Source organism: Eleutherodactylus coqui, chromosome 10 (genome assembly GCF_035609145.1).
Source record: "Eleutherodactylus coqui strain aEleCoq1 chromosome 10, aEleCoq1.hap1, whole genome shotgun sequence".
Classification (NCBI taxonomy): Eukaryota; Metazoa; Chordata; class Amphibia; order Anura; family Eleutherodactylidae; genus Eleutherodactylus; species Eleutherodactylus coqui.
The window spans coordinates 140,765,143-140,791,307 of NC_089846.1; the positions used below are offsets into that span (position 1 = coordinate 140,765,143).

The 26,165-nt window shown below is 42.2% G+C and overlaps 1 protein-coding gene across 7 annotated transcripts in view; it reads right to left on the reverse strand.

Moving 5' to 3' along the window:
• The window catches only part of RYR1 (ryanodine receptor 1), a 117,857-nt gene that overhangs the window by 46,451 nt on the left and 45,241 nt on the right, over positions 1-26,165 (reverse strand). For all 7 annotated transcript variants that reach the window (XM_066581967.1, XM_066581965.1, XM_066581962.1 and 4 more), the window contains exons 23-62: positions 26,055-26,138; positions 25,782-25,941; positions 23,273-23,420; positions 22,653-22,858; positions 21,984-22,158; positions 21,666-21,874; positions 21,225-21,586; positions 20,998-21,127; positions 18,263-18,423; positions 16,668-16,833; positions 16,436-16,522; positions 16,099-16,325; positions 15,055-15,949; positions 14,738-14,938; positions 14,525-14,633; positions 11,277-11,429; positions 10,787-11,060; positions 10,564-10,678; positions 10,252-10,384; positions 10,073-10,167; positions 9,819-9,954; positions 9,541-9,727; positions 9,251-9,362; positions 7,787-7,907; positions 7,536-7,705; positions 7,018-7,238; positions 6,510-6,600; positions 5,196-5,336; positions 3,943-4,106; positions 3,145-3,223; positions 2,951-3,040; positions 2,637-2,777; positions 2,448-2,528; positions 2,217-2,292; positions 1,884-2,007; positions 1,680-1,795; positions 1,382-1,449; positions 686-807; positions 328-377; positions 45-105 (exon numbers count right to left, since the gene is read on the reverse strand). In XM_066581967.1, coding sequence (XP_066438064.1) covers positions 45-105; positions 328-377; positions 686-807; positions 1,382-1,449; positions 1,680-1,795; positions 1,884-2,007; positions 2,217-2,292; positions 2,448-2,528; positions 2,637-2,777; positions 2,951-3,040; positions 3,145-3,223; positions 3,943-4,106; positions 5,196-5,336; positions 6,510-6,600; positions 7,018-7,238; positions 7,536-7,705; positions 7,787-7,907; positions 9,251-9,362; positions 9,541-9,727; positions 9,819-9,954; positions 10,073-10,167; positions 10,252-10,384; positions 10,564-10,678; positions 10,787-11,060; positions 11,277-11,429; positions 14,525-14,633; positions 14,738-14,938; positions 15,055-15,949; positions 16,099-16,325; positions 16,436-16,522; positions 16,668-16,833; positions 18,263-18,423; positions 20,998-21,127; positions 21,225-21,586; positions 21,666-21,874; positions 21,984-22,158; positions 22,653-22,858; positions 23,273-23,420; positions 25,782-25,941; positions 26,055-26,138 — 6,441 coding nt within the window. The remainder of the gene's footprint in view (positions 1-44; positions 106-327; positions 378-685; positions 808-1,381; positions 1,450-1,679; positions 1,796-1,883; positions 2,008-2,216; positions 2,293-2,447; positions 2,529-2,636; positions 2,778-2,950; positions 3,041-3,144; positions 3,224-3,942; positions 4,107-5,195; positions 5,337-6,509; positions 6,601-7,017; positions 7,239-7,535; positions 7,706-7,786; positions 7,908-9,250; positions 9,363-9,540; positions 9,728-9,818; positions 9,955-10,072; positions 10,168-10,251; positions 10,385-10,563; positions 10,679-10,786; positions 11,061-11,276; positions 11,430-14,524; positions 14,634-14,737; positions 14,939-15,054; positions 15,950-16,098; positions 16,326-16,435; positions 16,523-16,667; positions 16,834-18,262; positions 18,424-20,997; positions 21,128-21,224; positions 21,587-21,665; positions 21,875-21,983; positions 22,159-22,652; positions 22,859-23,272; positions 23,421-25,781; positions 25,942-26,054; positions 26,139-26,165) is intronic.

Here is a 26,165-nt window from a genome sequence, read left to right on the forward strand (position 1 = left end):
GAACATTATAATTCTGTCTGTCTATAACATTTTTACATAGTTACCTGGCATCCAGAGAACGGGCCAAGATATGCAGACAGTTGACAACAGCTGCAGCATCAGTTCCTGAAGGAATATTGGGAGACGTTCATTTAATAGAAAGTCATACATCCCTCAACGTGACCCAAGCAAAACTCAAACATAGACAGGCCCCTTCCACACCACAAATCCAGAGGAAAAAACACGTGGATCCAGTAGGTTTTGGGAGCAGTCAGTATGGGGTCAGCTCATGCAGTAAAGATAAGTGGAATGAGAAGATCTTCACAGCAGCAATATCTCACTGCTTACCGAACAAAGACACCCGGTGCCGTACCAGAGCAGCCATCTTACAGAAAAGGCTAAGAAGGGTGAGAGAGGCGGGTACAGGGGGAAAGAGGAGGAGGAGAGACAGTGAAAGTGAGTCTAATGTAGAGGATACAACAATTCTATACCTCAACGGGACCTCCTATATTGTATCAAACTATATTGTAGATGTCTACTTAGAGAAATTCATGTGCATGCAAATAAAATACCTTATCCTTGGTCATTCCTATTGGCTTCACCACTCAATGCTACACCTTCCAAAACAACAACTTATACCCAAGTGCAAGCTAACTAAATAGGATATGTCTTCTTGGGCAGTTGGGTAATTACACTGAGCACTAACCTAGCAATCATCTCCTTTTCTTTGTTTGATGCATGTCCTCCACTGCCAAGGACCTTGGCTGGTGTCGACAGGAAGTAGAGGCAATGGTTCTTGAAGTATTGATTGATAAGTGGAAGAAGGATCTAAACAGCAAAAAGATAGCATTATGGGAGATGTAACTGAAATTATGTATACAAAACCCAATGTAATTATGAATATTGTTTATATGGGTGTGTTGTCTATTGTAGAGGACAGTAAATGATGTTCTACCATCTTCCCATTAACTTCAGACCAAATTAGCATCTTGTTCAATGTTAATTGCAATATCTTGAAATATCCCATCCTATACCCTTTTCATCAATTCCTAATTAGTAATCTTGGAGATGGTTCACTTAATCCTAATTTACGAAACAAGCAGTACCAGATTGAGATCTGGTTCTTCAACATCGTGAGCTGATGGTGAATTTCAGTTTCCTTCACAACCCTTTGAGAGCATACTCAACCCATTACAGAAGTAGGAATGATATTATTCGACCCATTTCCTTTCCAAGCAATTATTACCCCTTTATATTGATTGGTTTCAGTAAAGATTTGTTGGTGGTCAGACAAATGTAATTGCTATACAATTGGATGCTCTAGTTGCTAATTCTTACTTGCTAGTAAATACCACCGATAGGCCTAGCAGAATAAATTCAAAGAACTGTAAAGTTAACATACCTTCGCAAAGAACTTGATTTCCCGTTCATGAGGGGATTTCTCTACTCTGCCGCTGCTCACGACAGCCTCTAAAATGACAAAATAGAAAGATCCATCTAAAAGGTGCTAATTAACTCAAAGACTTGGGGATAGTATAGAACCTGAAGAAATGACAGTGGCTTAAAATACTTGGGATTGTGGCAATTTCATTCAATGAAAATCCCTTAGAATGGTTGGCAGGTGAATGTTTATACTGTCTGACATGACATGAGCTTGCTTATCAGTGTGCAGCTTCACAGTACGCCCAACCTCCTCGTACCTAAGTGTGCAATGAATTCCTGGGCTGAGTCCATTAATTTCAGAAGTTTCTGCAGGAAGCCATATGCAAAACGCTTTTCGATAGAGGAAGTGTCCAGTTCCATGTCTTTTAGGCCCCTAGAAGTCATAACAAGTTAATTATCATAATCAGTATGCATACAATCCCAGACAAAGTCCACCCCATTAACTGCCCCATCACACCAACCGGGTCACTGCATAGCCATTAAGCTGCAGAAATTTCAGAAGTTCCTGCGCCTTCTCCCTGTCACGAGCTTTCTCTTTGGCAGTCAGTGTATCATAGGGTACAAGTAATGGATGGGTTCCTCCTCCTGTAAACCAAGGTAACTTATATTTTTATGCTTTGGGCAGAAGACAACTTTTCTTGGAGAAAATCAAACATGACATGAATAGGTAAGAGTAGAAATGGAAGTGCAAAACTGTCTGCATGTTCTTGGTGCACAGAGGAGCATTGGACAGAGCATTGTCGTTGCATATAAACATGAACATGTGAAAGGTTGAATAGATTTGATGTCCCTACCTTTTGCCTCCAGCTCATGCTTCTTCTTACGCCCCCAAGTGTTGTGATAATTTTCTGCCAGTTGCTCAGCCATTGACTAAAATACCAAAGTACGAAGGTTAGTTATTTACAAATTTACAAAGTTTCCATACTCTATCTTTCTGATCATCATCGATGTACCTTGATATTGATTTCAAATTTGTTCAGTCTGTTACGTAAAATAGAACTAGATTTGTAACCTTATATTATTACCTGAAGCTCTCTAGAAATGGTAATTCCAGTAATGTCAATGGGAGTTGGACTAAAGGTTTGTACCGTGGGATCATAGGTTGCCTGGTAAGTATAGAAAACACAAAAATAGAATGGTAAATGAATGCCCATCTAAGCCTTGCGTACTAATGACTGACAAAGTGATGATGGATAGGACGGGACGGTTCATACCTGGGCAGTTTGAGAGATCTTTCGTGTTTTTTTCTTTTCAGTCCTGTCCTCTTCCCCTTCTCTGGCCTTTTCGATCAGCCATTCCCAAGCTATCATGGCTTTCAGTGACTCTTTGATAGGCCAGCGGTAGATTTCCTTGTCCTGTGAAGGGATGGAAAACTGTGAGTCCATTTGTGATCTCCTTTTTTAAGTGTCCAGACAACAAACACATGAATAAAACATGTACAGATGGTCAATATATGGTTGAGAAAAGTAAGGCACACAAAGCCCAACCTCATCCATCCCATCCTTATGTTTTAGGGATTGTATCTTGCCTTTTCAGAGAAGGTTTTGTAGGGACGCAGCATGGGGTGTGTTTTGGCTTCTTCATCCACTTGCTCTCCATAAGACCAGTTATTTTGTATCTGAAAAAAAAAGAGTAAACATTTCCCATAAGTGAAGAAGTTGCTCTAGAATACAACTAATAATACTTCATATTATCAAATAGCAAAGGAAGAGCTTTTTTTACCTTCTCGAACGCCCACTTGTCATGCGTGTATTCCGCATACTTGTTGATGAGGCCATCAAGCTTTTCCGGGATGATTACACTGTGATACAAAATACATTCGTGGACATTCATTTCATACAAATTATTTTTAAAGAGATTTTCTTCTCTGGTCAATGGAGTCAAGGAAAACAGAAGGAGATGCATTTCTGCCTTATTTTGTCTTGTGTAGAAGGACGGGCAGTTCTGGACCACAATTTGTTAAAGAACCAATTACTGTTACTATTGTCAAGTAATCTTTTCTTAGCTCTCAGTATTATAGGCCATATTAAAGTGGTATTATGGGACTCCAATACTGATGTCCTATCCTCAGGATAGGTCATCAATATCCGATCGCTGGGGGACTACTGCTTGAAGACGTCTTGGTGTTCGGATGAATGCAGTGGACTCTTCACTGCATAACAGGCACAGTGATATGCATTTCATAACAATGGAGTCTGGTATACCAGTCAATTCCACTCACTTGAATAGGATGGAGCTGCTCTCAGGCCACGTGAGGAATCATAGTAACGTCACTGGCCTGAGCAGAGGACACGGAACTCACCTGAGTGCCATGGCCTCTTCAAACAGCTTTAGACTTTGAGACTTTCTTTACTCTTTCCTAATACACAGCTTATGCATATGTAGGTGACATGTATCTAGCATATTAGTTAATTTGTAAAATGTCTGGATTCTATGACATTCTATGGAAATGCTGCCACTATTATACAACAGAGTACAATTTCCACATCAGATATGTCTCATACATGCAGGGGGACTTACTTTAAGGTCTCCACAGGTTTGGGGTCAAAGTTTCCTTCAGCATCCACAGACGCCTTCTTTTCAGTTTTTGAGGAGTAGCTCGCATCCACATAGTCAGGTGGTATGGCACCAGCAATTGCACATAGACATGGCATAACGATCTTATAGAGCTCAGCATCAAATTTCTGTAAATGAAGTGTTCCAAAATTACGAAGAATTGGGTAAGCCCTTCCATAGTGAATATATATCCTCAATTCTAGAAATTGATGGCAGCAACACATCTCACAAAAGTTGGGACAAGGGTAACAAAAGGCTGGAAACGTAAGTGGTACTAATTAAAAATAACTGGAGGGTCAATTTTCTACTAAGTACACATGACTGTGTATAAAAAGAGCAGGATATAGAGGCCGAGTCTATCAAGAGCAAATCTGGTCAGATGTCCACCAATCTGTGGAAAACTGTACCTAAACATCTTGGAACAGTTTCAGAAGAATTTCCCTTAATGGAATATTGCAAAGACGTTGATATCCGACTACCTACAGTACATAATATCATCAAAGGATTCGGAGAATCTGGAGAAATTCAAGGGACAAGGCAGAAGGTCAATATTGGATGCTCAAAATCCATGGGCCCTCAGGCATCAAAACAGGCATGATTCTGTAATGCAAGTCACTTCCAGGAAGCATCGCCAAAAACACCAGCGTCTTAAATGGGCCAAAGTTCATTTAAAATCGACTGAGGCAAAATGGGAAACTATTCTGAGGTCAGATCATTCAAAATTTAATTTTTTTTTGGAAACCATGGATGCCGTGTCTTGTGGACACAACAGGAGAGGGACCATCCAGCTTGTTATCAGTGCACAGTTCACAAACCTGCTTCTCTGATGGTTTGGGGTTGCATTAGTGCCTATGGCATGGGCAGCTTACACAATGCCGAGCAGTACAGAGAGGTTTTAGTATAACAGATTCTCCCATCCAGACAATGACTCCTTCAGGGAAGGCCTTGCTATATTTCAGCCAGACGATGCTAAACCCCATCCTGCATCCATCACAGCTGCTTCAATTTCTCAATGAGTTATTTTTTTAAATGAGGAGGACAAACACCTCCCTTTCCCCTTCTGATATTTGTTCTATGTTCCTTGGTAAATTAAATATGGTTAAATAAGATTTCCAAATCCTTGCATTCTTTTTTCCTTTACGTTTCTTTACATTTTACGCAGCGTCTCACGTTTTTTGGAATTGTGGATGTAAACAAAAGAAAATAAAACGAGTTACCTTATGAGCAAGAGACTCAAATATGCCCCAGAAAAGCTTCCTGGTCAGATGAAGCTCCTCTTCAGAGGTCACACCATAATTGGCCCATCCCGTTGGAAGACAGTAGTATTTCCAGCAACGTTCGTAGTGGTTAGTGAGGAGCTAGAACAATAGGGATTGATTACTATCCAGGCCTTCTATAGACATAGAGGTTTTATTCTGAGAACGATATAAGCGGGTATTTTCCCGTGTTAAACCAATGACCGAGCATCCCACGGAGAATTAAAGGGATTATCCAATTAAAAAAAACAAAACATTCTCATGTACCCTGTTGGGGAATTCTGGGTCAATAGAGGGGAATCTCCAATTCAGGATCTTCAGCTCTTGGCCAGTGTGGATAGTGGTACAAAGAGTGTCTCTCGCTCTGGAGGACCTGTCTGGTCTACATTACACAGACAGCCCATTGATTTGAATTAGCACTGTGTAATGCTTAAAGGTCCACTCTGAAGAATTGATTTTCATTCATTATGTAGCTATCCCCCTAGTATATATAAGTCGGCTAGTGCTGCCATGGTTAGTTATTCCTTTCTATCTGAAGCTTCTGGCCTCTTTATCCTCAGGTGGTCATGTGATCTCAATTCTGACCAGCTGAGATTTACTCGGGTTTATGTGTTCGGTTTCTAATCAGTTTCTCAGTCTGTATGATGCTACTACATTGACCCTATCACAGAAACTGCTGAGAGGGACACACGCACTCTTGTCACAGTTACTAATGATGATCATACAGTCATAATAGAGGAGATCACAACTCATCCTCCTAACTGTATACTTATGGTCTGTAGCTTATTTAGCTGAATATATCATATAGATGGTAATAGCGTTGTTGCAGAGATGGTATAGGCTGTAGATGATCATGTAATGCTCTGCTGATGGGATTGATGTAAAAAAGGAAAGTGCAATTATGATGGTGTTGATAAGTATCAGACATGAGGCTACATTGTATGTAAGTGACTGCAGTAAACAGAGGATATGTTCATAGTGTGACTGGCAATCAAGTGAGGGGGCAGGAAATTAAGTGAGGGGGTATGGAAAAAATATGTTTTCGCCAGAGTGGCCCTTTAATTCCCTCTGTGGTGGCACTGCAGAGAAATTCAACATTTATTTATTTCCCAACAGATAACAGCTGATCACTAGCGGTCCAGGTGGGGACATCTTATTATCTGCTTATCGCCATCGAACACTTCTAACAAAGTAAAGGTTGTTCAAAATGGGCAATCCCTTTAAAGACTATTTGCAATCCCTTGACTAGACATGTAGCTAAATACATGAACTTACCTTCAATGGCATTTTGGCATATTCATTAAGAATTGGAACGTCAAAGACAAGCCTTCTCAGCAGATGCTGCAGCATTGATGGACGGAGATATCTAAACACATATACAAATGCTTTCAATGATGCAAATAGACAACTGGTTGGAACGTGGCAAAAAACAAGGCAAAGATCTATATAAAGCAATATCACACAGACCGAGCTAAGAAATGTAACGAACGTGTGATGTAACAATAGAATAGCCAGTGATCTGCTTGGATCTATGATTGGCTTCTGAGTCTCACTTATTTTGCTGCCCTACATGAGTACAAATATGATGCCATTAATGTCCAGTGATCTATTACAGGAGGTCTACATTATAGGAAAAGTTATTAAAGGTCACATCTCAGCAAACATGAATACGAGGTTACAGAGGATTTCCATTGTTTCAATCTCTAAGAAGATATTAAAGGCAACAAGTGTCAGAAAATCAGACTTTGCTGAGCAGACACAGTAGGGACTACTTCTTTTGTACCTGCACAGTGCCATTAGACACTCCTCAATGACATCTCTCTGAGCTTTGGTAAGAGAACGTCCACGGGACAATCGGTAAATTGTGTGCAACATGGAGTCCACCATTATAGCGCGGTGCTCAGTGCCGGCAAACAAAGGAGCACATTTTGTGATTAGAGGAAGAACTGCCAAACAGAGGTATCGATTTAAGGCCAAGGCCATTTCAGTGGTGCTGAACGCAGCCTGAGATTCAAGGAGGAGAGAACATAATGAGTAATGTGAGAGAAGTAAAGAACTGAGTCTTCAAGAAAAGCGGTTGTGAAAGAAAGTATGCTTGCTTTCTTCCACAAGCAGCACCACACCTGTCCTTGGGTTATGTCCAGTATTGCAGCTCAGCTCCATTTAAGTTAATAGGGCTGAGCTGCAATATCCTATATTACCAGTGGACAGGTGTGGACTGCTTCTGCAATGATGAAATCCATGCAATTATTAGGTAGAATACGTTTTAGTACAACTTTCTTGGCTTCCTGCGGTACTTACAGTGTCCAGAGATGCAGTTGCTCTCATATCTGGTAAGAAACCAACTTCTAGAACTTGGAGCAGGAAGTCCTGATTGTCAATGCCATAGACACGATCCAGGAAAAGAACCATTGGCGCCTTATGGTCTGGCACAAAGCTGGCAGACATTTTTGGCTCCATGGTGTTTCCATCTAGCAAAAAAGGATTTAAAAAATTACATACAGTATCATTTAATGTCCATCTCTGTAAAGAAGCCACAATAAGTATCTTACCCTTTCCAAATGCTGGTATCTGAAGGGGTAGGCTAATAACTCCAACCAAGTCTTCAATGGGCACTAAAGATCGAAGTATAGCTCGGATTCGCAAGGCTTCACCTTTTCCGGCCTGGATCAACTGGAAACATATAGTGTAATATAATATAAATTACCTACCATGAAACAAGACTGGAGAAAGGGTGACTAGCTAATGTAGAACAGTACACATTAGCTGCCCTGCTGAAGAAAGTGCCACAGAAGGCCTATTACCCAAGACTTGGTGTTCTACAAAGGCAAGCTAAGGTACATAGAGAAATGCTTACCAGTTTTGACCCATTTGTGTTAATATGTTACTTTATTGTCTGCTTTTATTGCTATTTTTTATTTGTTTGGTGTAACTGTTCCTTTAAAAAAGGTACTATTTCCCCCAAGTGGCTGAATATGGAGGCACAAGATAGATGCAGGGTCAACTCACTCAAGAAGAGGAGTTGATAAAAGGAGGCAGAGCATTTTCGGCACAGGAGAAAGAGAGCTTCAAGTAGGGAGGACATGTTTTCTCCAAGTGTTGACCTACATGGAAGAGGACGGGCCAAGACTCAGCCAGAGCACTTGAAGAATGAAGTAGTAACTCCCGTAGAAATCATCTGAAAGTTCTGCAAGTGGTCAAGAGCTGAATAGCTCTATCCGAGAGACTTGAGCAGTTGTAAAAGCTGCATCATCGCAGTTGAAAACCTAACTCCACGTGAAGACCCTGCATCTCCAGCATCTAAGATCGAGCATCGGGCGCTTGAAAGACAGTGACAAGATCCGGTTAATAAACATCAAAGTTTTGTGGTTCATCCAGTGAACTGTCGTGTCGACAGGGAACATTCTGGGTAACCTGTGAGAGGGCATTCTTCATTGGGAGAGACCTGAGCCTTCAGGCCAACTGTAGACATATCCGACCTGAGGTGAGCGAAGACTGCAATGTGGGCAATCCCCCTGTGCCTATTAGTGACCTCAAGTACCCCCTTCCTGCCACCTTAGGAGGTATTAAATTAGGACCACCATGATTTTTAATAATTGTATAGCAGTTTTATTTAGCCATTACATAGAACTGTTAATCGATTACTGTATGTAAGCAGATTTTATTTGGTCACTGTATGTTGACATGATTAGAGCACTGCGGTGGCATTATGTGGCACTGCTAGTTGGGCACTACAGTTCATTATTTTTACAGTGTATGGTAGGAACAGCACAGTATAGCATTGTAGGGCACCATACTGGAGGTACTACAAGGGGCAGTATCTAATGTACTGCCAGCTCTGGAGATGATAGAAAATGAAGAAAAGAAGAAATATTCTAGAAGTAACAAAATCATAACTTTGTAAAAGAAAGTAAGCAAAGAGAAGATAAACTACAATCCATAATGGAAATAGACAAATAGTCAAAAACTACACAATAACAGTAAAAATAAAATGTCGGAGATCTCCTTCAACTTACATGCATTTCTGGAGCACAACGACCCAACAAATCAATAAGAGCTGCATAGAATGACATGATGGCATTACCAAGGTGCACCCGATTTTCTTCATGAACTTCTTCTCCACCATATCTAAAATAGATGCATAAAATAACCACCCAATATCACCATGGTCTTACAAAGAGTGCTGCATGAAGGAAAGAGTGAATGGTAATTGGAGCATCAGGCAATGCAGTAAAAGGTTCATAAAGTAAAGAAGGAGACTGGAAGTGCTATTGGTAAGCACAGGTAAATCATACTCTTCACTCACATTTCCCTACGGCGGTCTTTTTTGACGGTGGGGCCATCCCTAGCAGGGTCCTCGGAGATCTTGATAGCTTCCTCAATAGCAGCTAGCAACCCATTACCTCCCTCTCCTCTGAGAGCGGGGCCGAAACATTCTGGTCGTCGAATGAGAAGACGAACCACCACATTTGCATTCTCCTCCACGCTCTCTCCTAGAATTTGTGAATGGTATATATATTTTTTCAACAAACATGTAAGAAATGTAGAACAAAGTTGATTTTTTGAAAGGTTATTTACACTTACCGTTCACAAATACAGCAAATCGAAGGAAGTCCAGGTACCTCTCCCCACCCACTGGGTTCCAGCCAATGTCAGGATAATTTTTGGCTAGCAACATAGGGCAGCTCTGTAGACCACAGCCAGCCAGATAGGAGACCACCTGGACAGGAGAAACGGGAATAGGAAAAAATGGAAACCAACAAGACAAAATATCTTTGATTTAGTTCTTCTACATGTTGGGACTACAATCATAAAAATGGACCACAATATTTTCTCACCTTCTCGAGGTCCTGTTCTTGAAGAGCTAGAGCTAGCTCATTATTGTCAATGACTGAAGCAGCAGCTACATCTAGAGGAGTGGAACCTCTCATCCCTGCAATGAGAACCCAAGATGAATACAGACTGCACTCTTTTAGCAAGACTATTTGAGGCATTGTATTTGCTAGGATTTACTTACCTAAACCGATACCACTATTCTCGAGCAGGTAGCTAAGGTGATCAAACATTGCTCTTTGGTTCTGTCGACTGATTCTACAGAAGTAGCACAGGAATCTGCAGCAGTTGGTGACCATTTTAGGGAAGCGGATTTCCTGATTTTAAAAAAATGGAGATTTTTCTAATAGTGAGAGAAATGTTGAATGGAACTTCATTTGCCTAATGTGGTCTTCGAGGGAAAACTAGTTGGATTCCCATTGCATTTCTTTTAATGTCTAGAAGGGGACTCTTTAAGACCTCTGATTCAGTAAAAGTATGTAAATTATGATCTTACCTTCGATTCTCCTCCACCCAACACATTGACCATGACTTCCATAACAGTCTCATGCATTCCCAAAGCCCGCATCAAATTAGGATGTTGGTAGAAGACCTTGTTATTCATGATGTTCCTAAACCATAAAAAATATAAATTATGAAGAGGCTAAAACTAATAAAATGAGAATATACACAGCCATGGTTTACTAGCACATTGTAGAAAGCTGGGTAATAGAACGGACCCAATACTCTGGATCATCAAGTTCTCCTCCTCCGGTCCCATCTGCACAATAAGCAAGGAACGAATTTGTCCAAGACTCTCTAGCAGCTCCATGGTGTCTTGCACAGACACTTCATTGATGGTGTAGGCTTTAGGTAAAGCTCGGATAAGCTCTCCCAGTCCATCATACTGACGATGTAACAAGCTGAACATTACTCGAACCAGCTCAGGATTTTGGATGAAAGACTCCTGTGCCCAGTGTACCATCGTGTGGGAGATGAGTTCTTGCAAGGTGCCTGAAAGACAGCATATATAGGGTCACATAAACACTGGACAAAAGCTTGCATTTCCAATTTGACACAAGTGTATTCTATAGATGTAAAAATGTATTTGTAACCCCACTGCAGATTCCACCACTACATCCACCAAGAGACAACCCTCCACTGCCGAGTGTCTTTCTCTACAGACAAACCTGAGATGACTGCAGATGATTTCTGTAACCACACACTTACTAGGTTTTGGCTCTTCTTTCTCCTCTTCTGGTTCAGGTTCTGGTTCTTCTTTCTTGCCCCGTAGATTACGAACCTTTTCCAGTAAAATGAAGAGACGTCTAGCTAGACTTGTGTCTTCATGCTCTTCCTCTTCTTCCCCTTCCATTTGGACCCCTAAAGTGTAAACAATTATAAGTAATATATCTCCTCTGTACTGAGATTCACAAATAATTAATAGTCATAAACAAATGGAGAATAATTAATCACCCAAAACTATTTTTTTTAGCTACATCAACATTTTTTGGCAAAGACTGCAACAATTGTGGACTTCTGAATGTTTACAACTGGACATGTAAATGCTCAAGCACAAGTCCGTATGAAGTTCTGTATAATCTCTGAGGTGTAATAAGGCACCAATAACAGACTATGGAGTTATGCCGTACCTCTGACACCAACCAAAGAAAAACACTCTTCCATCTCTTTGGGTGCCTTGGGGTAATGTAAAATAAATTAAAACTTTCCCTTCATCTTTTGCCAACTTGGTACCCTGATGAATCTTGGTTCAGACTGATTACACATATTGACATATTGAGCCCAAGAAACTAATTGTGTATCTCATTATATATTTGTTCATATGGGAATGGTGATGATTTTCACATTTAGTTGCATATGGAACCGTACTGAGACCTGTTGGGATATTGATCTCATGTGACTTGTGTTGTATTTTGACACATGCAAAGATATTGGTCTTATGAGACCGCTGATGTATCTTGCCATTCATTAAAAATACATTTTGGTTTATTTATCAGATGAGTGGGAATGATGATGTTTATTTAGTAATATGTACAGTATATGCACTTTTGTCACAGTCCGCGGCCATGGCTGCCAGCTTACCTCTCATAGTGGTTGTTGCACTTCTTGCAATAGAAGCAGAAACCAAAGAGTGGCAACAGCACAAGAAATACATTTACTACCAGAGGTCTACATACCTATAATTAATACTCTAACCACATTAACAATAATGCAAGGCTCTTGGTATATAATTTGATCAAATCATATTGGGCGATCTACCAACGTCCAGGTGACCAAGCTTTCAGATGGGTCCTAACACTAATACCAGGTGGTTTACTGTTAACCTGGGAAAGATGGGTACCTACCTCCCAGAATGCTCCTCTCTTGGGACTAAGCCTACAAATAAAACCAGGGAAGGTAGGATACCATTCATATGGTCCAGTAGGAGGGACAGAAGGTAAATGGGCGGCGGGCGTGTACGACTAGGTGGAGGCAGCCACTACTGTAAACATCTGGGAAGTAAGCAGACCAATTGCTGGAGTTTTGGGAGAGGAACGTTGTCCCATTCTTCTCTGGTGTAGGACTCGAGTTGCCCAACATTCCTGGGTTGTCTTTGCCGGATTTTTCAGTTCATAAAGCACCCAGTGTTTTGAATTGGTGAAAGGTCTGGACTGCATGTAGGCCATTTCAGCGCATGGACTCTTCTCTTGTGATGGATGCAGTATGTGGTTGAGCATTGTCTTGCTGAAGTATGCAAGGCCTTAGCCAAAGGTGACATTGACTGATGGCAGCATAAGTTGTTCTAAAACCTCTCTGTACTGCTGAACATTGATAGCGCCTTTCAAGATGTGTAAGCCGCCCATGCCATAGGCACTGATTAAATCCCAAACCATCAGAGATGCAGGCTTTTGAACTGTATGCTGATAACAAGCTGGACGGTCTCCCTCCTCTTGAGTCCACAGGACAAGGCGTCCGTGGTTTCCAAAAAGAATTTAACATTTTTATTCATCTGACCCCAGAACAGTTTTCCAGTTTTTGTCTCTTTTAAATGAGCTTTGGCCCAGAGAAGACGCCGGCATTTCTGGATTGTGTTAACCCTTTCCAGTCCAATGTCGGGCCTGCCCCGGCATCATAATTTCCCTCCACAGCTCCGATGTCAGGGCAGGCCCGACACTGCAGTCAGACACATCGGGTGCGGATACACTTGTGCACTGGTCCTCATGGAGGACCCCCAAGGAGAAGGCAGAAAGGATTTTTAACCCTTTCTGCCTTCTCCTTTACACATTACATAGCGCTCAATTAGCGCTATGCAATGCATAGAGATTCCGGCCGGCGATCATGTGACCGCCGGTGTTACCTGACCCCCGGCGGTCACATGAACGCCGAGCCGGGAGCCTGCACCGTGGGAGAACCTGCTTACCTGTCCGGTGTCTTCCGCATTCTCCCTTCTGTCTCCGGGCTCGGCGATCATGTGACCGCTGGATGCCACCTGACCCCAGCGGTCACATGATCGCCGAGCCGGGAGGCAGAAGGAGAATGTGGAATACGCCGGACAGGTAAGCAGGATCCCCCACGGTGCAGTGAGCACCTGCATCCTCCTGAACTTTGTCAGTTCAGGAGGGTGCAGGGAAATGTATTTTTTCTCACCCATTCTCCCCAGCTCCAATTTATTTGGAGCTGGAGAGAATGGGTGAGAAAAAATAAATGGATTGGAAAGGGTTAATATGTGGCTTCTTCTTTGCATAATCCAGCTGTAACTTGCATTTGTGGATTGCACAGCGAACGGTGTTCACAGACAATGTTTTCTGGAAGTATTCCTGAGCCCATGTAGTGACTTGCATTACAGAATCATGCCTGTTTTTAATGTAATGACACCTGAGGGCCTGAAGGTCTCAAGCATCCAATACTGACCGTCGTCCTTATGCACATGAATTTTTCAAGATTCTCTGAATCTTGTGATGATATTGTGTACTGTACATGGTGGGATAGTCAAAGTCTGCATAATTTTAGGTTGAAGAACTTTTTTCTGAAATAGTTTGACAATTTTTAGTCAGTTTTTCACAGACTGTTGAACCTTTGACCACCCTTATTTCCTCTCTAACATGCTCTTTTTATAAACAGTCATGTGACTTAGTAGAAAATTGACCCTCCAGCTGTTTTTCATTAGTATCACTTATAATGAAATGGAAAAATCTCTCACCTTCAACTACTGATTTGTGCTCTATTGTGAACAAAATTTGGTTATATGAGGTTTCCATGTCATTGCATTCTTTTTTTCTGCGTCCCAACTTTTTTGGAATTGGGCTTGTAAAGCATATGGTCTGTTAGGTATTAGAATTAATGTATATGAAATTCATGATTATTTACCCGATGTGTCAACAGTTGTGCACACACAATCCCCATCCTCCTCTTTTTTATTCAAGTAAAGGTAGTTCTAGATAAGACACAAGCCCATAAACTTATATCGTCCTACGTACCACAGTGCGACAGAAGGTCAGTGTGAAATTCTGACAGCTCATCTCGGATTTCCTCCGGTACAGGCGTTTCTTCCTCCAGCATGTTCTTGAAGTTTACTAACATGTTAATCTGAAAAAATCAGAATACATTAAAATTGTGAATTCAGATTACAAAAATCCCATTATCTTACAGTATTTGTGCAGCCATGAGGCGTAGAGATAATCTATCCTCACCTGTTCTTGTGGTGGTGATCGGAACTCCCTTGTCCTACGAGCCGTTTCGGCTGCTGACATAGTGAAGGCCTGCATGAGCTCTCTGTAACGCAGCCTCTGATTGGTTTGCAGACTGTCTACGTGGCGCTCAGAGAATGCGATAATTGCTTCAACACGATGCTGCAACTCCCGGTCGCAGAAATATTGTAACAAATTACACATCTATGGGGGAAGACATATTTAATTCAAGTAATAATGATTACCGAGCATCATAGTAGTTTTAGATATCTAATGCACTCCGCAATCTCCAAACTTAAACAGACACTGCAAAGACCTACCTGCAGCTTTACGGACTCGGGTAGCTTCATTTGTAGTAATCCTTCCTCTAAACTCTCCTCCTCTTCTTTTTTTTCCTCCTGCTCCCCAGCCTCAACTGCTTTTTCTTCACTGTCTTCTTTCTTCTCTTGCCCTTCTTCTTCTTCTCCTGCTCCTTCCTCCTCCTCAGCACTTTTCTCTGTGGCCTCTTCTTCTGCAGCCTCCTCTCCACCTTCCTCCGTCTTCTCCTCTTCTTCTGCCTGTTCTTCTTCTGTAAATACATTAGGCTCTATCATCTTTAAAATGTGCCGGACGTCATCATCCTCAAAGACACCCATGATAAGGAGAGTTGAGATCAACTTTAGCACTGGGACAAACTGGAATTCGACACTTCCTCCAACAGGATCTCTAGTGTGCTGTCCACCATCCAATACGGCTTCTGTCAACATGTTAATAGCTTTGATTTTCAGAATATCCAGTGGGATGAAAGGACTGAGCTGGTAAAGTTCTGTACTGGTGCTGACAAAGCAACTATGTGAAAAATGGAGCTCTGGCCTCAGACATGTACTCATGCCGACCCCAGGTAGTCCATGTTTCTTGTTATCACTGGGGAAAAGCTTGATACTCTTTGTCTCATCTGTCATTGGCACAATAAATTCACTGTTCATTGTCAGACGTGCTCTCTTAGCAGATTCTAGATGGATGCTAATGAGGACATCGTAGAAGCCACTCCGAAGAAGACCTGACAAGTGGTTATTCTCAATGGTGTAAAGCAGCTGAGATTCGTCAACATGGGATGCGAGGGCATGGGCCACTCGGTTATTTCCAAGGGCACAGACTGAGCAGTAGAGCTTTAGGGTATGATAGTGGAACTTCAGCATGTGTATTCGTTCTGACAACTCAAGGATATCAATGCATCTGTAATGAAAGTACATTCAGAAGTGTCACTCAATTTTTGGAAACTCCATGGATTGTGGAACAAATTGTGGGTTGGCTGGCAGAACATTGTGCTCACGGCAGAAAACTAAATTATGTGTAGAATCACAAATACTTTATACTGATTTTACCTGTTTTCTTCTGGGATATGGATAGCCATCATCATAAGTGGTTCTATACACTCCACCATCCAGCCATGCCTATCGCTGATCTTCCCCGATTCTACTGTTAAAAATTCATTGGGCATGCGACTCCAAACCACAGGTGTTAGCATCTGAACGTCCAAACGGGGCGGGCATTGAGGCACCGGGTTCTTATTTTCACTACGGAACATGGCTGCAGATATGGGCATGATATTCTGTGGGTCGAAACATAAATATTTACATGAGTTAATGTACAAACACTCAAACTCACGGTCATTACGGCCCTCATGTACCGGTAATGAGATAACAGATCATTTTTCTATACCTTTAATTTTCCAAGTTCAAACTGGAACAAAGTCTGGCTCAGCGGTTGAACAAAGACGGCTGGGAAAAGCTTTGTGTTGGGCTCAACCTGAGGAGAAAGATAAGCAGAACATTACCAGAAGAGACAAAACGCTAGATGTGACAGGTCAACTAGACAGAGGAATCCATACTGGTGCAATACCAGTATGGTGAGACCAAAGCGAGAAAAAAATATACAGCAAGTCTTTATGTACCTGGAAAAACGTGTTAACTTCTTTCCCGTTTGCTGTAAAGGTCATGAGCCCAGTTGCCAAGTCAATTAAGCAACCGATCACAAGATCCTCTTTTCGGACCCGAGCTTGCTGGGTATTGTTGCCGAATTCTCCACCCCAAACCATATAACAATTGCTGCGCTTGATGCTGAGAAGGTAAGGAAGTTAGTATGGTGACTGGTTGCTTCTAATGAATATACAGAACAAGGAAACTAAATAAAGGAAAACTCCAAGAAATAAGATATACAAGGTCCTTTAGTGCACCTGAACTATAACAATGGGTTGTTACTCTGCTACATAAGAGTGTTAGACACAACATGCCTGAAGCATACTTAGATGTCCGCCTGACAATACTTTCTATTCCGTGTTGTGACTTTCTGCAGCCTTATCATTGTGGCATCCGAGTCACCTACATTAATGTCTACATTCTGACAGATATACAAGGCTAAAACAAGAGAATAATGGAGGAAGGCAGAGTTATCATGGGGACATAGACTTAGATGATCTACTTTAGGGCTTCAAGCCTTTATCTTCAAATACCACTGACCCGGAAAAAAGTTACTAAAATAGTAAAGTATATTGTGGAAAGAAGGTGCATAGTAAAGGTTAAAGGAAGACATTTTACTTCACCACACCTTTAACTATTTGAGACTAACATGGACTGGGCACTATAACAAGGACCCATACGACCCTGTAATACTGCCGTAGGGGTATAAAGGAAAGATGTGCCAGAAATTACACCAAAATGGTAGTGTGTGCCAAAAGTTCATGCAATAGAGCTGGACATAGTCAGTGGACACTTGTTGATTAGTTGATGTTCTGACTACCTTACTATAAAAAGTACAATTTTCTGCTGCACAGGTCCAGGGACTCAGTATGCTGGACTCTGGGCTATCTGGGACCGTGGTAATGCAGGAACACAACGGCCCTTGAGCTGGTGAAGGTGCCGATGTCAGGAAATGGAGGGGGAGCAGGGAATAGCTCTTCCAATCCCAGATAAATTGATGGACTAACTTTGAACAGTACAGTCTGAGACATCCAGCACATCAAACTGTAAGTGAGGCCGGCCTCTGAGAGAATTATATGTGTCCACACAGAAATGAAGAGCTAATTTATAGCTAGCAGGCCTACCGCATCATCCATTGATCACACTGGGGAGTGGGGAGCTCATCATTTCAGGACTCTTCATGCAAAAATAGAAAGACTACCACAAAAATTAATGAGCCTTCACTGAGAAAGTTGCTGTGCATTATATTGTATCGGATAGGATAGGTTATCAGTAGTATTTTCCATGGAAAACCCCTTTAGCTTATACAGTGTGTAAATAAGAGCAGGTACAATTACAGCCGCATACTTATTAATGTCCAGTTGTTTGTTTTTATCTGTTTCCAATAAACTGTGTACACTCTGCTTACTCCATCTGCTGTATCGTATCCTTGTACTTGTGCCACCATCTCTCAACCCGTGACATTTTCTCCAGAGGCTTCTTCAACGGTACATACACCCTTGACTAAAAAGCTGTTCCCTTATTATTTTTGTGCACTTACCAGCTTTTTATATAAAAGTCCTTCACTCACCTGTTATATATGTTCCCTTTGTCATCCCCCATTGTGATGGTGGCATTACGGACCTTGTTTAGGTCAAAATTCATATCATACAGATGATAGTCAGGAGTTACCCAGCCGATCCAAACTCCGGTGGGTTCTTGTCCAGCATAGACTCTCACAGAGTAATAATACTAAAGGGATGTAGAGTGAAGGAAATATAAAGGAAACATGGCATCACACATAAATGAATAAATCCAATGCCCACAGGGCAAGAAGGCACCAATAAGCCATTCAGTGTTGGCCTGTCATGGAAATACTGGCGCATATAAAAACATTGTTCCTCAGATTGAAGGCCGAGATGTAGAACTGCAATAGCATAACAACATGGCAAAACAGAGTCAGCTTAACCTTTAACAATGGATCCCCACCTATGAATGGAGACAGGGCGAGGATTCCCAATGGAATGTTCACCGGAGATGTACATGACGTCTGGAACCCGACTATTGTGACTAAAAGGCCTTCTTTATCAATCACATAATAAAATAGTTCCACCAGCAAAAGGCAAACCCCAGACGCGTATTGAGTGTGGGCCATGCTTAGTCGTAGCTTATGTCAACGTGAAACCACAAACTATTAAAAGTATAACCTGCCAAATCCTCACCAGTGAATATCAATCTATCGGACACGGTTCCATTATACATGGACGGAGGGAAATGAAATGCAACCAATACAAATACAATATATCCCTCTTAGAATTGAGTCTTGATGGATATTTGATATTCAGTTCTAGAATCCAATAACCTCCCGCTGTAAGAGACATTTGGATCTAACTGGATTAGGTTTGCTAAGACCCCATATCCACAGGCAAAACTGAGTAGTGGAATCCGCGCTCAATATGCCCATAGACATTCATTGGGCCTCCTGCAGATGTCATTTTTCTGGCGTGCGGAACACAAGCATGGGGAAAAAAACGCAGCATGCTCTATTTTCTGTGGTTTCCCTTAAAAAAAACAAAAACCTCTTTCTATGCAAAAACCCATAGTTAAACTGCTACCATACACACCAGTAACATGTTTGGTGACTCCTGAAACATTTCTGCAGGAAAACACAGCAACGTCTGCAATGTATTCAGATCTGAGCCTGCGGATGGTATTGCCCATGTACTTCAATTTGCCTGTGTATATCCCATAACATAGACAACACAGTCACGTTATCATGGATTGTGTATGTGTCTACCCCATGATTGCCTACGAACACCGCGGTCTTCTGTTAATATTTGCATATCTTACATCTATGATGCCGCATTTGTAATTTCCACATCATGAAACCTTTTTGGAGTGGGAATTACAAATGTGGCAACAATAGATGTCAGGTATGCAGGCATTCACAGAAGACCGCGGTGTTCATAAGCAATCATGGGGCACACACATATAAAATTCATTACTACCTCAATTGTAACAGTGACTGTGTCGTATATGTTAACACATCGCGGATATAGCCTTGTATGACACAGAGTGATAAAACAGCAGAAATGCAGCGCTAAGCTCTCACTCACGACCTGAAGGTTGTGGGTTCAATCCCTCATGATTCAGGTAGCCGACTCAAGGTAGACTCAGCCTTCCATCCTTCCGAGGTCGGTAAAATCAGCCCCCAGCTTGGTGGGGGGGTAATAAATGAATTACCTGAAAGCGCAGCGGAATAAGTTGGCGCTGTACAAATAACAAGGTTTATTTATTTATTTTTACATGTTGCTGCGTATTCCTCCAAAGAAGGTTCGATAGCCGCCAAACATTTTTTAAGTGTGCAGGTTGATAGTTTAAAGGAGATGTCCCGAGGCAGCAAGTGGGTCTATACACTTCTGTATGGCCATAATAATGCACTTTGTAATGTACATTGTGCATTAATTATGAGCCATACAGAAGTTATAAAAAGTTTTATACTTACCTGCTCCGTTGCTGGCGTCCTCGTCTCCATGGTGCCGACTAATTTTCGCCCTCCGATGGCCAAATTAGCCGCGCTTGCGCAGTCCGGGTCTTCTCCTCTTCTCTATGGGGCTCCGTGTAGCTCCGTGTAGCTCCGCCCCGTCACGTGCCGATTCCAGCCAATCAGGAGGCTGGAATCGGCAATGGACCGCACAGAAGCCCTGCGGTCCATGAAGACAGAGGATCCCGGCGGCCATCTTCAGCAGGTGAGTATGAAGACGCCGGACCGCCGGGATTCAGGTAAGCGCTGTGCGGGTGGTTTTTTTAACCCCTGCATCGGGGTTGTCTCGCGCCGAACGGGGGGGGGTTTTAAAAAAAAAAAAAACCCGTTTCGGCGCGGGACATCTCCTTTAACTACGTTTTGTTTTTTTGGCTCAGAGAGTTAGTAAACTTGATCAGAAGGAGTATTGGATTGTAGAACTGAATACCAGATGCTCATCAGGGTTCAATTAGAGGGGTTTATGGTATCTGTATTAGTTAATTTCATTTCTCCCCATCCATGTATAGCGGAACTGTGTCCAATAGAATGCTACTTACTGGTGGGCATTTGTCATGTAACTTCGTATTTGGTTTTAATGGCTTGGGGTTTCACTTTGACAGATGCTACGACTAAGCATGGGCCGCACTCAGGACTCAATTATAACTGTGATAATATGTGATTAATACAGAAGACGTTTTATTCACATCATTCAATTGCTGGATGTTCCAGACGTCTTGGATAGCACCGCAATACTAGTATGTTTATTTTAAGGACAAGGGCAATATCTTGTCTAGTCAACATACCGTAGTAGTGTTCATGATGATGTCTACGTCATCTCTATCATCAGGCACTACATCCTTTATCAAGCGAGGCATTGTGGGTACAACGGGAGGCGGTGAGATAAATGCCGGCTTCTTGGCTTTAAAGAATAATCTGAGAAAAATTAGATGTTTAAAGAAAGTCAGAGAAAGTCAAAATATTCCAACATGGTCCATCTGTAGGGTACAATGATTGGTGTTTCTTCACATACCCTCTCTTTGCTTTGGTCTTTTCTGTAGTAACGTCCTTCTCATTCTCTGCCTTTGCCACCTCTTTTGGTGGTTCTTTAGGTGTTTCCTTCTCATTGGTAGCTTCTGCTTCTTTGCGGCTGGCAGATTTCTTTAGTTGCTCAAACTCAGAGTCCATATCAACATCTTGGACCTCTTCTTCGGGTATGGTAAAAGTTCGAGTCAGAGGAGTAGCTCCTGGCGTACACTTGAATGTCTCATAAAACTCCACAGGCATGCTGAGTCTAAAGAAAAGCATGTCAGTGTTGCTGTTCTGAGACCCAAAAGTCTTGTGGGTCACTTTGAGACAAGGTGGGTTGTCCACTGTACCATCAATTCTTCCAACCTGAAAAATACAGATTTGGTTGAGCATGGTCTACATAACTTTGTGGTTTTCAAAAATTAATCAAGTCATGACCTCTCACCTCAATATGGCCATGATCTGCTGGAACGGGCACAAATTGAGGAAGACTTTTACTAAACCAAGTGGTGATTTCTCTCTTCATGTTGATAGCGAATGGTTCAAACCCTTCTTGCAGACCACATATGGTAAAGTAGCGAAGACTGCCGACATCCTGACCCAAATTTAGTCTTCCCACTTGAGACATTCCAAGACTGCAAACTGGGATGAATCCTAAAGATAGGAGATCGAGAAATGTGTAAGCGAGAATATACCCTCAAGAAACGGACACTTGTTGAATGGCAGCTTATTAAACTATATGCCACATTGATGTCACACTTACCATCTCCAATTTCGATATCTTTGAAGGCTAACTCAGAGCCAGAATCACTTATCAACATCTCTCCATTCAATGTAAACATGATATTCATTTCAGTCAGGTCAATCATACACCCAACAACATCTCCCGGAAGCCAGTTACGCCCAAATGGTTCACTACCGATGTGCCAGCGCTGACCCTGTAGGGAGGCCGAGTACGAAATATGTAAGCATAATGAAAAGTCCTAAAGTAGTGCCCTATACATAGTCAAAAGTGCAACTAAAGATAACGTTAGCATTGACTTAGCCTTTAACAAGTATCACATCACCATATAGTATTGGACAGGGGCTCTTTGGGCCACACAGAGGAACCTACCCTTCGACTCTACAGTACAAGTGTATGAGTGCTTTTAATTCCATCATAGTTTATGTTGCTATCATTGTACGTACAGGATGTATCCTCAATAAGGTTTAATAGGTTATTAGTAGCCATCCCATAAGAAATAGACCTTAGTGACAAGTGATTGCTTCAAAGTCACCACCAAATCCGGTTGTCTTCTGCGGAACTATTTTGGAACCTTTTTTGTCGGAACCTGGGATCACCGAAGCATCCTCTGGTCCTCTGAGGGTCAGACCTACCTTTTGTAAAACATATACAGTTTATTTGAGTCCCATATACAAAGTCAGTACTCACCCTACACCCATTAAACACATAAGCTAGCTCATCAGCTCCAAGTTCCATTTCAGCTCGCACATCAGGTCGAGCCCACCCTACTCTCATCTCGCCTGTGGTTACGGCCTCAAACTCATAATACCATTTTCCAGATTTAATTGCGTAGGATTTCTCAGTACGGAAGATGCGCATTCGTTCAGGCCGAGGCTTTGTTGCTCCCTGGCCTGCTGTAGAAAGAAGAAATAATACAATAGGTTAGGCCAGATTTAACAAACTTGGTATCCCATCCCCACACATCATCCTTTGGCTAAAAGAATGCCAAATACAGACATGTTTTTCCATACTGTCCAGTCAGGAGTCAATTGCAGCTCAACTCCATGTCACCATATTCAGAAAATCATCCATACAGTCGATTGTTTTCACGTTTCCGTGTGCGAACAGGTTTGTGCACATGTAAATTCTGTAGAGGTTGCGCACTTGCAGAATCACCGTATCCACTTCAATGAGTTGATTGACAGGGATCCTGATCAGTGGACCCCCATCCAGTAGATATTGTTGGCCTTACCAGAGAATAGACCATCTTGGTTTACCCCTTTAAGAAAAAGTTTAGAATTTTCTACAACTTGCCCAAATGCACTTACTGCTCTCCTGGTCAGGGGGTTCAATATTGTATCCATAGCCAATAAGAGTGCGTACAGCCTCACACAGGCTGTCTCTATTGGTTTTCTTGGTCCTCTCATCTAGCAGACTGTATGGCACAAGGCGAGGGTTCCTTTTGTTCTTGATGTCCTGCAAGGTAATTAATAGTTTATTTATCAACCTTCAGAATAAAGGCATTAGATGACCGTCCAGACGAGACAAAATCAGTGTGTTCGGCTGATATACATCTACTGTGTATGGCCACCATAAGACACTGAGTAATTTACTTTCCTTGAGGTCCAGAGCAGCAGCACCAATGCGGATTGCATCCTCCTGGAAAGCAGGACAGACAGTATCAATTAACTAATTATTTAAATTAGGCACCCTACATAGCACATCACTTTCTTTCTCTCTGCGATTGCTTTCATCACGCATACACCTGGATCCAGGTGTATGCCAGATGTTTTTTTCTGTAATGTATTACCTTTAGGCTGTTTTCACATGGCCGAGAAAATTGTGCGAAATTTTTGCATTGCAAGATGCACAAATCCCGCGCAAATATGAGCGCCATTCTTTTGAATGGGGTCATACACATGAGACATTTTTTCCCCTGTATTGTGGGAAAAAATTGCAGCAGTCCAATCTTCGGACGTGCCCTTGCATCGCTCATTGTGTTTCAATGGGGCTGGCGACAGCATCGCACTGACGTACTGGGTGCAACTGAGTGCGATGTTTCCCATTGACAACAACGGGGGACTCTCCATGGCGGAGGGTCCCTACTTCTCCGAAGTGATGCGAGGTGGTTTTGTAACAAAAAGGCCTCACCGCAGCAAAATCGCATATTGGTCAGTGCAATATGGGGCCGCGATTCACGGCCCAATGTCGCACTCACCTGTGTGAAATTAGCCTTATGTAACTTGCATGTATTCTGAGAGCGGAGTGTGAGGTCTTTCAGATGGTACCACTTGTCATACCCAAGCAGATCTTCAGACCCCGCAGCTTATTAGAGCCCATTCCACATCTTGGGCTGAGAATCACATTCCACTGGACCAGATCTGCAGGACAGCTTCATGGAGTAAACCATTGCAGAACAGACGTCAGAAGAGCTGGAGAGGCAGACTTTGGTCAAGTGGCACTGCAGTCCACTGTTATAGTACCCACCATGAAATGGTTAATCCACATTGATGCTGCTGCTGTGGACGTCAAGGAAAGTGTAACTTCTACTCACCGTGAACCCTCCTTCCATTAGGCCGAGCAGCAGCACAGTTTTCCCTCCCCATAAAGTTATATTTTTGCTTAGCTGACCTGGAGTCTCACCTATTACTTGATATATACGCTGTGACTGGCTAGCTGACATGCTATATAAGGTGCCTTATGCTTCATTTACACCGGACGATCTGCCTGTCTAAACGACTGCACAAGCGCTGACGTGACCGCTAGTTGTTAGCGCTGTGCAGAGCCGTTAGACGTAACGGGAATTACGCGTTTTCGTTCGTTTGAAAGACTTTTGAGTGGTAATCGTCCCGTGTAAATGACTCTTTATTAAGTAACTAATTGATACTGTCTGTCCTGCTATCCAGGACAATGATATCCCCATCGGTGCTGCTGCTCGGACTAAAGGGAAGAGAATGTACAGTGAGTAGAAATTACACTTTTTTAATGTTCCCCTCTCATATAATGCAATTGAGCAGGTATTTTTTTACACAAGATTCCTGGTATAAAGATGACACTTTCCCATAATGCAATGCACCAGAGCATTCTTTGTGCAGACACTGAGACAGCAAAGAGTAGTAGAAGATTTCAGCTCTGAAGCTTGCAGAATTCTGAATGCAGCTCTGTACTGTAAGACATGTAATTCATGACCAGAACAAGTCAATTAACACATTTAAGAGGGTTATCCATTCACCATTTTTTAAACCTGCTCAAGTTGGCGAAAAAAATGTAGGAAATCAAACCCACCTTACCCACGTCACTCCCTTTTTGCCTGTGCCTGGTACCCGACTGCTCTGTACTTCCTGCAGCAATGATGCCCCAACAATGGCACGTGACTGATGCAGCTAATCATTGGATGAAGTGATTTGATTGACTGCAGCGATCACATGTCCCCGGTGTCATCGCTGCATCAGGAAGTGGAGAGCCGCAGGGGACCAGCCACTGGCGGGAAGAGAGCGGCTGGAGATCGGATGAGGAGAGTATGACTTCTTTCATGTTTTTCCATCACCCTGAAAAGTTTTCAAAAAAAGTTTTTAAGTCTGGATAAGCCCTTTAAATACACATTATTTCAGCTCATCAGGAACCCAGCCATCGATATTTGTATAAGGGTTTGCCACATTATCGGAACCCAATGGTGGATCACACGTTTGATGGCTATGGAGTTACCAATGTTCTACTAAAACTACTAAGCTGATTTACAAATTACAAGAAATGTAGCGTAAGACCCAACAAGTATAAAAAGTAAGGATATGAGGAAGATAAGAATGAGCTGTTAGCAGTGGATGGCCATCTACATACTTGTATTATGCTGTATGTCCATCCTTGTTGCACTCTGTCTCTCGCCCAGACATTGTGACCGTTTTCTGCTAGTTTGTCCACCAAGGTGTTTTGCGCTGGTGTTAGCTTAACGTGGGACAGATCGAGAGGAGCAGGCTTGTATCCATTAGACATCATGTATCTAAAGGAGTTTACAAAATTGCATTAAAAGTGGCTTTTATTCTGTAAAGTGTTCTCTTTCTGTGTCAGAGCATCTGGCTGGTCATCCCTGAAATGAGCTTTGCAGACACTTACGTTTTGGGAAGCTTAATCTTCTTCAGGTTTTCTTCTGCCTTTTCATCAGCCATGCCCACATGGCATCCCAGAGCTAAGAGGGTCCTGTGTTGGGTAAATGACGTACAACTT